This window comes from Corylus avellana, chromosome ca2 (genome assembly GCF_901000735.1).
Source record: "Corylus avellana chromosome ca2, CavTom2PMs-1.0".
Taxonomy (NCBI): Eukaryota; Viridiplantae; Streptophyta; class Magnoliopsida; order Fagales; family Betulaceae; genus Corylus; species Corylus avellana.
Window position 1 is genome coordinate 40,244,398 of NC_081542.1, and position 11,788 is coordinate 40,256,185.

At 35.1% G+C, this 11,788-nt stretch overlaps 1 protein-coding gene across 1 annotated transcript; it reads right to left on the bottom strand.

The window, feature by feature from the left end:
- Positions 1–1,327: 1,327 nt before the first annotated feature.
- Positions 1,328–9,475, bottom strand: LOC132169778 (glutamate receptor 2.9-like). The gene is made up of 5 exons (XM_059580751.1): positions 9,310–9,475; positions 7,871–9,165; positions 2,864–3,170; positions 1,909–2,306; positions 1,328–1,804 (listed from the first exon to the last, which is right to left on the bottom strand). Exons 1-5 carry the CDS (start codon positions 9,458–9,460, stop codon positions 1,328–1,330), a joined length of 2,628 nt encoding a protein of 875 aa, XP_059436734.1. The 5' UTR covers positions 9,461–9,475.
- Between the last annotated feature and the right edge of the window lie 2,313 nt (positions 9,476–11,788).

The window sequence follows — 11,788 nt, forward strand, 5'->3', positions numbered from 1 at the left end:
TAATACAATTGTCAAGCTATTGATCCTCTTAGCTTTGTCTCTTCAAGAATTATATCAACATAACATCATTCAACATCATAATCATGGAACATATACTTATATATATATATACTACAAAAAAAAACTAAGGATGGCATGAATATTTGGGGCGTTTTTGGTATAAAAAAAAAAAAACGTCCCAATTGAGATTTAGAGACACTTGAATAGGGGCACTTGGCGCACACCTCAAATCATAGCAACTAGACTTCAATTTAGATACGCTTGTACAGTAAAAAATGCTTCCAAAAGGAGGCATTTTAAGCTAAATGTTTCTAAATTGAGAAAGGGGAGCTTGGCACTGTGCAAGCGCCCCCTTTTGGAAAAGCTAAGGGGGCGCCAACGTGGGCAAGCGCCCCCAATAATTAATATACGGAAAAAAAAAATTTCCCATATACCTTTTAATTGTGTTTTAATTTTTATTTTTCTGTTTGGAAAACCTAATAACAAATCCAAATTTAATACTATACAATCTTATAATATATATTTGAATCAAAATGTTATTCACATACAATCTCATAGTACAATCTCACATACAATATCAATTGCTCCCAACAAATTACAACATCCTCACAAAATATGTTACAAGTCCTCTTATAATTACATTCAAAACTCACTCTAAAACCAAAACCTCAATGAACATTAATATTAATTAAAAGCATTAACTATACAATCTCAAGTTCCAAATAAACCATGCAAAAAACACAATATTTTTACAATCTACAACATTCTACTTAATTGGAGGGTAAAACTGATCATGTTACATATATTTAGGAGCGCCTACCAGGCAAGCACCCCTATGTTCTCAAATGGGGCACTTGCCCTAGTGGAACGCCCCCTTATTAGGGGGTGTTCCACTGTACAAGCGCCCCCACTTTATAGTGGAGGCGCTTGTACAGTAAAACATCCATTTTTAAGGGCTTATACAAAAAAGTGGCATTTTATTGTAAAAGCATTCTTAATTTTTAGTCAGGTCGTTTGCACAGTAAAACGTCCCCATATGACACGTTTGATTAAAATGCATGCCTCTATTTCAAACGTTACTATTTTTTTTTTTTGTTGGTAGTGACATAATTATAAATATTATACACCAATAATATAAACAGTACATATACATAATCCACGTGGAACAACATATAATCTAACACATATATTTACTCAATTTTAAATAATATACTGGTTCCTGGCCAACACTTCTGCTTATACAGAATAAACATTTTAACAGAGCTTGCATTACAACTATGCACATGAAAAATTAATCTGAGTCTTCCTATTTCCTACTGTTAGGAGTTCATAGCATTTCTATTTCAGCTGGTGGGGAGGACTCGACAGGCTCCGGAGTCTCAGAAGAACAATTATTTACATGATCTGTTGTGTCTGCATTTATATCCGATGCGTCCGCTAAAGTTGGAGTTGTTCTTGGACTTTTGATATGAAAGTATCCTACTATTCTAACTGCCTTCTTCCAAACACTTCCATCATCTGGAGCTACATTTCCTTCGTATGCATGCTGATGTTTCTGACGATTTATTGGTGAGAAATTTAGTGATAGTAGAAAACAAATGGTGGAAGTGACAAAGGATATCAGATACAGCACCCAAAAGCTTTGGAGGCTCAGGGTTTGAGTGCTGTTGGAAGTTATGTTGGTTGAACACTCGTCCGTGGGAGTCAACCATTCGTCCGCCAGTACCTTTAACTTACCATTCTCTGATAGAATAAGAATGGCTTTCGAAAAATCCCTCGCTATTGGAGAGCCTTTCTGGAATACCTGCATAGAGAGAGAGAAAAGAAAATAATTTTATTACTTTCTGCAGAAAAGAAGGAGCAGATTTGGATTATAAAGAAGTTGAAGATTCATGAGTTGCTACTCACAAAGCCCAATCCTCCAAATCTGGTGGTGGGTCTGGTGCCAATGTAGCCGTTGCAGTACTTATTGAGGAAAACTTTCTTGTATGGGAGTTCAAGAAAGGCAGCAGAGATATTGTTGCTTTCAAATTCTCCTGTGTAATTGTATTCGCTGGTGACATTCAATATGTTGTCTGTCTTGAAGAGAAGCACATTATTCAGGTATGTCCTTACAAATGAATCACCATCGCAACCAACTTTCAAGTTGTTCTTCTTTAGCCACTCTACATCTGTAACTTTGGGTTGCAGCCGTTGAACTGTCAGCATTGAAGACAGGCTAGCGGTGTAGCTTGATGTCAGGACCAACACCACAAAGAGCCATAGTACAATCACCAAACGACTCAGGTTGCTGTGTATTTTTTCCCCTGCAATATAACATGCACCACGTGCTATGAGTGCTTTCAAGTCGCAAGCAAAACAAAAAATGAAATGAGGCGTGTTATTGAGTTGCTTTCCTTAAATATCAAACCCCCATTTCGTCACGCACGTGTGTCTAAATGACCCTTCATACTTAAATATAACTATAAAATAAATCAGTTGAAATTACAGAACTTAAACCCCCATATCGTCACGCACCTAAATAACAGAACTTAAGTATCAAACTATTTTAAGTATCAAACCCCCATATCACTACAAATCAATACTAAACCCCCATACTAAAGTCGGTGAGTAGTTTATATTTAAGTATCAAACCCCCATATCGTCATGCACGTGTGTTTGGTACTTCGTACCCTACTAGAGCATATACACTAGTGTATACACCCACTTATTACTTATTTTAAAGCAATATAGTTTATTGTGAGTTAGGACTTGTAAATGTTTAGCTTTGCTTTTTACACTCTTTAAAATTTTTCATCTAAAACATTCCCAAACCAGAAACTATATGTATATATATATATATATATAGAAATTTGATACTTACTATGAGCAAAGAAGAGAGAGGAGAAGGTGAACCAAAGCGCAGTGCTAATTTGCTTCTTCCAGGGGCCATTAAACTCTGAATTGCATTGACGCTCCAGGAACCAAACCACGAGCATTGTGTATATCAAGATGCCGCCAGTCGCCACCCACATTCCCACCGTGAAGGGCTTCATAAACATCCATGCCGATGCTTCCGGTATTGCCCGAACAATCATAGACAAACCTGACTCCGCAAACGGCATTGTAAAATCAACGTGTTGCATTCGGCCGGCTAGTAAGGTAATGTCGCCGATCACAGCATCATATGACTTCCATTGTGTTTTTTCCCACACGACAAGCAAAAATATCTTTTATCAGAAACAAACAAATTGCAAACATATATAAAAGAAAAAAAAAAAAACAAGTTTAATTAATTAATTTATTGCAAACTCATATAAAATAACGTTTTCATTTTAGCTAGTCAAAGATTTACTATTGTTCTTGAATGGTAGTTCAATTGGTTAGAGGCAACGCCTCATGAAGTGAAGGTGAAGGTCACTAATTCATATCTCTCTCATTTCCCTCTCCTCGTGCGGATATATATATAAAGATTTATTGCTCTTCCTAGATGCTACTCTATCCCTCTAAAAGGACCAACTAGTTAATATATAGACGGTAATTTTGCAGCGCATGGCTTAGCCAAGGAGGCCATCAAGCATGTCGTAGAGATTAGGTGGAGGAATGAAATCCCCCGTGTATCTATAATATTATAAAGAGAGAGGAAACTTTACCTCCTCTTTGATTGTATTATTATTATTTTTTTTTTTTTTGAACGATTTATGGAATAAGATATTCAGTTTTTCCAAAAAAGAAAAAAAAAAAGTTAATGTATAGACAAAGAGAAACGTCTTCCAAATTCCTGTCATACCCTAATCAATCAATAAATAATGACAATGTTAATAATGATATGCTTAATTATTAAGTAAAAACTGTGGAAAACTTAAGATTCCCTGAGTCCAAAATTTCTTTATTTATTTATTTTTGTTTTGACTTTCTTTTTCATTTGGACCTTCCAATATATTTATGGAACTTATAGCGACATTATAATTAAGCTCCAATTTAATACAGATTCGGAATCTTCTAACCAAATTGTTAATTCATTTGGTGAGGATCACATTTGAAAAAAAAAAGGGTAAAGTCCACTTAACCCTCTCAAACTACTACCCCAATTAATGATAATTTACCCCTTAAACTATCAATTACGATAATTTACCCCCCAAACTGCCAAAACAATGACAATGTACCCCTGAATGCTAGCAAAATGACAAAATTACCCCTATAGAATTTTCAATAAGACAAAAATACCTTTAAAAATTTGAAAAAAAAATTAAAATTTAGTATTTTTATTTTTATTTTAGTAATGGTAATTTCATCATTTTTAAAAAATTTAGGGTACATTGTCATTGTTTTAGTAGTTTGGGCTGTAAATTGTCGTAATTGATAATTTGGGAGGTAGATTGTCATTGGGGTAGTAGTTTGAAGGAGTTAAATAGACTTTACCCAAAAAAACAAAAAACAAAAATAATTGATTCGGTAAAGTTTTGAGGGGTGTTTCGGAAAAACAAAAAATTAAGAAATATTTTTAGGCAAATAAAAGAAGGAAAAAAGAAAAAGATTGGTGCTCCATGGTGGCAACAACTAATGTGGTGGTGACCTGACAGCCATGACAGCCACCACGAGGCTGTTGAACAACCTTGACAACCACCATGTGCATGGCCTCTGAATACCCCTATTACCACACAAGGTAAACAAGTACCTCACTGGCAGCCACCAAGAGACAGTCGAATAGCCTTGGCGGCCACCACTGCAAGGCTGCCTAATAAATCAGCTCCGCCATCATTGGGTGGCCGACCACCACCATGCCAGTTGCTATTTTTTTTTTTTTTTAACAGTTTTTTTAATTTTTCTAATATATAATAAGGAAAGTCCACACCTAAAAAATTAAACCTAAAAATTTGGGTGTATGTTTAGTTATTTTTTGAGAAATGCCTTGCGTTTATGTATCGATAGTGCTTTGTGTGAAGAGTTATGCATTTTGTTTTGAAAAATGTACTGATGGTGGGGGTTACATATGAAAATCTATATGTAACTAATATTTGAAAATGGAAAAGAGTTTTTGAAAATTTTGTCAAACTCTTAATAAACAATTCAAAACATTAAACTTTTCAAGCCACAACCCTTTTTAGAAAAATATAAATAAATTAAAATTTTAAAAAATTCACACCATAGGAATATTTTGAAAAATATAGGTGTAGAGGTTAATTTTTAGTTCAAAAAATTAAAAAGACTATATATATATATAGAGAGAGAGAGAGAGAGAGAGAAAAGTCTTCCAAATTCCTTTCATAACCTAATCAATCAATAAATAATGACAATAATGATATGCTAGTTAATAGACAAAGAGAAAAGTCCTCCAAATTCCTTTGATATGGAAAAGGATCCCCTTCAGTCCATTTTGGACTGACGGGTATCTAGTTAATGGCCAAAATTTCTTATAAGAAATTTAAGGGCGACAAATTGAAACACCTATCCTTGTAATAAAAAAAAACAATTATTTAAAGTTGAATAAAAATTAAAAATAATAAAAGCCATAGGGTGGCCGGCCACCCATTTTTAACCACCGGGGTGGCCGACCACCCCAGATCGGCTGGTCTAGGGTGGTCGATGCCACCCCGATTGCCCTTGGGGGTGGCCAAGCCACCCGAAGGGTCAAATGAAAAAATAAATAAATAAATAAATAAATTTACAGTGTTGGCCTTGACCACCCCCAAGGCCCTTGGGGTGGTTCGGCCACCCCCCAAGGGCCGGTCTGGGGTGGTCGAAGCCATCTTGTGGCCCTTGGGGGTGGTTTGGCCACCCCCAAAGACAAACCCAAATGAAAAAATTGGGTTTGCCTTTGGGGGTGGCCGAACCACCCCCAAGGGCCACCGAGGTGGCTTCGGCCACCCCAGTCTAGGTGGTTAAAAATGGGGTGGCCGGTCACCTCAATGGGGTGGTCCGGCTAGCCCTATGACTTTAATTATTGTTATTTTTTTATTAAACTTTAATAATAATTTATTATTTTTTTTATTACAAAAACATGTGTTCTATTTGTAGCCCTTACATTTCTTATAAGAAATCTTGACCATTAACTCGATATTCTCCGGTCCAAAATGGACTGGAAATGATCTTTTTCCCTTTCATACGGCCTAATATTCAATCAATAAATAATGACAAGAATTGATATGCTTAATTATTAAGTAAAAACTGTGGAAAAATTAATTAAGATTCCCTGGGTCCACAATTGATTTTTTTTTTTTTTTTGACTTTCTTTATTATTTGGACCGTCCAATATATTTATGGAACTTATAGCTACATTATAATTAAGCTCCAATTTGATACAGATTCGGAATCTTCTAACTAAATGCTAGGTAATTAATGAATATATACATTTGGTGATTAATATTCTAACCAAATTGTTAATTCAATTTGGTGAGGATCACATTTGAAAAAAGTGTTGGATGTGAAATCCACCAAAAGAAAATTGCTTGGGTAAAGTTTTGAGGGGTGTTTTGAAAAAACAAAAAATTAAGAAATATTTCTAAGCTTATAAAAGAAAGAAAAGGAAAAAGATTGCTGCTCGATCAATGGTGGCAACAACTAACGTGGTGGTGACCTGACAACCACCACGACTCTGACAACCACCACATGCATGGCCGCTGAGTACCCCTGTTACTCACACTAGATAAACAAGTAGCTCATTGGCAGCCACCAAGAGATAGTCGAATAGCCTTGGCAGCCACGACTGCGCGGCTGCCTAATAAATCAGTTCCGCCATCACTGGGTGGCCGACCACCCTATGCAAGTTGTTTTTTTTTTTAATTTTTTAATTTTTTTAATTTTTTTATTATTATTTTTTTTATACAGTTTTTTTAATTTTTCTAATATATAACAAGGAAAGTCCACACCTAAAAATTTGGGTGTATGTTTAATTATTTTTTGAGAAATGCCTTGTGTTTTATTTATTGATAGTGATTTGTGAGAAGAGTTATATATGCGTTTTGTTTTGAAAAATGTACCGATGGTGGAGGTTATATCTGAAAATCTATATGTAACTAATATTTGAAAATGGAAAAGAGGTTTTGAAAATTTTGTCAAACTCTTAATAATAATAACACTTTTTAGAAAATAATAATAATAAAAAAAAATTAAAAAAATTCACATCATAGGAATATTTTGGAAAATATAGGTGTAGATCGAGGTTAATTTTTAGTTCAAAAAATTAAAAAGACTAGAAAGATTTAGCTAGCCACACGACTTTTCAAAACTATTATCAAACACACAAGCTAGTCGTTTCCGTCATAGAGAGAGAGAGAAGGTGATTTTGACTATTAGGTCCACTAGGTAAGAAATTAAGGTGGCAAGTGGAAATTTGGCAAATATGAAGTCACCTCAACGTGGCTTGGGGAAATCAATATAAACAAAAAAGTCTATACAAATTTTATTTCCATAATCTCCTGTTGGAAACTAATTTGATTTATACATTCTCACATCGATCAATATCACATGAAAATACATTTTTTCAAACAAACAAAAAAACCACTTTCCAAAACTATTATTAAACATACAATTAGTTGTTTACGCTGCGTGATGTTTTAACCAAAAAATATAAGTTTTTATGTACTAAATACTATGCAACACATGTACCAATATATGACGCCCGAAATAACACTAATATATAACTTAACATGCAGAATATATATAACAAGCTTTCTCGTTGTTTGACGTAAAGAACTCAGTTCTAACTTTTTTGTTGGTGTGTTTTGGTGTTTTGTTTGTGTTGGAATGTAAATTTTATTCTTAAAAAAAAAAAAAAAAAATTAAAATTAAAAAAAAAAAAAAAACTGTAAAAAAAAACCTAAAAAAGAATATAAATTTTATTAATAAACCTATTTTCAAGGGAATATTAATATATATGTGAAGTTGTTACCTTGTTATAGACGTGTTGAACCAGGTCGTCGTAGGTGCCATTGTAGGGCTCCAATTCGTAAGGCAGATGATACTCTAAAAGGCTTAGCACCTCATGGAAAATTTGAATGCAAAAACCATCATATTTGTTCTGATTCGGTGTCTCTCCATACTCGACCTTCACAAACTTCTCGAACGTTGTTCTCCCCGGAACTCCAATCTTCAGTGGCTTTGCATTTGTCGGCATTTCCCAACCTTTCGGAGGACGATGTTGTAAGTTCCCAGGCCAAGTTACTGGACCAGCCAATCTTCTAGCTCTATCAGCAATATTACTACTTCCATTTTTCTCTTTTTCTACTATGTCAGCTGGGTTTTCTGAAAACCCATACTCTGTTTTCCAGTAATCTACTTCTTTGTAACTCTTCCCAATCACGTTTACGATCCTCAACATCGGAGTCTCCGACAGCCGGCCTTCTTCGAAACGTATTTTTCCACTTAAACCAGAGAAATTGCTTGATAACATCTTCTCTAACAACATCTTTGGACTTCCCATTTTCTGCATCGCTTTTATAACAATTCCAATGCTGTCGTATGCTCGCAGGGCATAAATTCCAGGCACAGAATTATCTTCTTCCGGATATTCACTTCTGAAATTATTCCGGAACTGGGAATAAAAATGATGATGCCTGCTGATCTCAGAATAGTTGGTCTTGATTCCCAACGCGCCTTCCATGGAGGAAATAACGGAGTTGTTAACAGAATCCAGCAAATTTGTAATGCTTTCTGCAATTATCCATGCCGAGTCCATGCCTACAAGTCCCATCGGCTTAGCTTCTCTGAACAAATGAGTCACCATCTCTAATGATGACTGAAGAACTATGAAAACCCGAGATTGGATTTGCAGTAGCTTATCAAGCTCTTCTTGGACGACTCTTACTGGATCAGAGAGAAAAGAAAATGGTGGAAGAACCAAACGGTACTCAATCTCCGAACCCACATTTTGGAGAGCCTCCGACAAAAGTTCCAACTTCCCAGAATCACCGGCATAGGGTTCATTTTCATAAATCGCCACGACCCTTTTCCAATTGTACGCTTGAACAATATCAGCAATGCATTGTATTTCTTCAGAACCATTTTTAGCCATTTGTATTAAGAATGGCCAACGGAGTTGCATCAGCGATGGGTTAATGGCGGGTGCTGCAAATGAAATAACAGCAACTTGAGCTTCATGTCCCATGTCGGCTACCACAGCTGCTTCCTGCCACGTGTGCATGCCGATAATCACTTTCACCTTCTTCTCTTTAATCATCTCTTCAGCTGCATGCAATCAGAATTAAGATATTCTCATTAAAGTAATGATTAAGTGAACAAATTTACATCTTTCTTTTCGACTCAAATTTTTGAAAAGTCATGATTTAAAATGTAATAGAATTGGTAATAAATAGCTAGAGATATACTAACCAATAGAAGTTACTCTATGAGGATGCTGGATAGAGAGGGAGAGTTTGTGAGTCTTGGACGTTTTGTTGAAGTTCTGAACCGCAATTTCCATGCCGATTTTCTCTTCTTTGCCTATGCGGGAATTAACATCAATGATAGCACCTATATTCATAACTTCTTTAGCAATGGCGGCTTCAGCTCCATGGTAGAGAACGAAAAGAAAAGAGAGGAGTGCAAGAAAGAGTAGTACTGATGATCTTGAGATTTTGCTGACCATTACAACTGACCAAGCCATTGCGGGAAATTTTGGGATAGGGACTTAATCAGTACTGATTCCGGTTTTAATGGGTTTTTCTGGTTTCTTGCTGATTATCAAACTAAAACTAAATCAATGTGATTGGTTTCTAGGAAAACGATGGAAATTGGTAGGCAACTAGGCGTGAAAGTTCATTTCTTTGACTTGGTTTGCTAGAAGACAACATTAATTAATTACTCGGTTACGTATACGTACAGTGCACGCTAGCAGTTTGTAAAATCTACAACTTAGACTTGTCGCTGGGTCGTTCTTAAATGGTGGCAAAATTCCATCATGTTGGCATGTGAATCTGTGATGGAGAATTGCAGACGTTTCTTGCAACTCTGTTTGCTTGCCTATTTTCTTATAGAAGAGAGATGAGTGGTGATGAGGAGGTGACTGAGGAGGTTAAAGCTAGGGGTCTGCGCTGCCTCTTTCATAGAAATTGTGGACCCCTAACATATTCGATTAATAAGATTATAATAGAAAATAAATTAAATAATTTAATTTTTCGATTCTTGCTTCTTTTAATTTTTAAAATAATTGATATTTTAATATGATTCTAGACTATAAGTTTAATGTCAAACCATATTTCTGTCATTCAAGGGAGAAAAGAAGTGTCTTTGAGGTTTGGAGTCAAAGATTTGAAATCCAACAACATACACGACTCGCAGCTTTTTGTTGGGCTTGGAATCTAAAGCTTTGTTTTTTTTTGTTTTTTTTTGCCGTAAGGTGTACTCCAAATAACATTGACTCGTGATCGCTAACATATTACCCGTCGTGAGAGAATGACGAGAATTCTACAGTCAGTCGACGTTGAACTGTGTAATGAATTTTTGAGAATCACAACAGAAATGGAAAACAAAAATTAATTTTGGAGCTTTGACTATGGCTCACCTTGAAGAGAATTGATCAACGGCTTTGAAGTCCTTGAACCCGTGGCTCCAAAATCTTCAAATCTTTCTTTTATTTTCTTTTTTTCTTCTGTAAAGTGGTTAAATGCTATCTGTTAGAAGAGTTCTGGTACGGCGTGAATAGGGTGTTCTCCGCTTTCCGACCTTCGTTCTTTGCGCTCCAATGACCACTACAAAACAATAACTAGTTAAGAGAACTCGACGCCTAAGTTAACATTTTGGAGAAAAGTATGCTTAAATGCCAAAAATTCAGTTTAAGGTTTATACCTGATATAGGAGACTATTTATAGACTAAGCCATTGAGCCAAATATGAAATAAATCTATTACTTTTATTTAGGCTAGTAATATGGGGCTTGGTATGGACGCGCTATCCATGCATGATTTGTCCCGGGCCTTTAACCTGCAAGACTAACTTAATTGCCATATTCTTGGGTCTTGGGAGGCATTTGCACCTGGACTCGTACTACCAACTAACTTAATTGCCATATTCTTTCAAATTCGACCCAGCCCGTCGAATATGAAGATTGTACGTAATAATATGCAATGAAAATTATTATGAGAATATTAGAGAATTCTAGAAAAATAATTTTATAGAATAATACTTAATAAAAATATGAAGATTGTACGTAATAATATGTAATGAAAATTATTTTGAGAATATTAAAAAAGTATATCAAAAAAATATTTTGGGATTTATCAAAATCAGTTATGAATGGTCTTGAGTAAACTTCATTTACCACTTCTGATCTTTCATCACTTTTACAATCATAACCTTAAACTTTAAAAAGTGTTAATTTAAGGTTACCATCGATCTTTATGAAGTTTGTAATTTCAGCAGTTCCGCATTAAATCAAAACTCTCTAAAATATTTTAAAGATGTTTACAAAATATGGGGTCTAAAGAAATCTGTATTTATTATTGTGGAATAAATTACTAAATATAGATCATGACAGCATGTGACAGAAAAGAGCACTTACTAGAGCATGGCTTGGAATTTTGTATGTTTGAATTGGTCAGGTAAAGAAGTCGACTGAAATACCTTAGACTATGTCACCAATTACAAGTACTGCATGTAATAGGAATTGAGTAGATTACTTTCAGAATTTATTCATTGAATTGAGATTGTTGAATCAGTTTTAGTAAAATCAAACTTCTCGAATCTTTGAAATTATTGGTTTGAACGGAAACGCGTGGACATAAGCACTAGCTGTTAAGATTCAAATCAAACTTTTCTGTTGAAACCTTTTTTAGGTTTCTCTTTCGTTGGTTTCCTTTGTAGTGTTAAATCAC

Bases quoted from the DNA above. Each gene is read 5' to 3' on its own strand.
- LOC132169778 (XM_059580751.1), bottom strand. From the start codon at position 9,460: ATGAATATAGGTGCTATCATTGATGTTAATTCCCGCATAGGCAAAGAA. The intron at 9,166-9,309 runs GTTAGTATATCT...GATTGCATGCAG, and splicing joins TCATAGAGTAACTTCTATTG to CTGAAGAGATGATTAAAGAG. The intron at 1,805-1,908 runs GTGAGTAGCAAC...CTCTCTATGCAG, and splicing joins GATTTGGAGGATTGGGCTTT to GTATTCCAGAAAGGCTCTCC.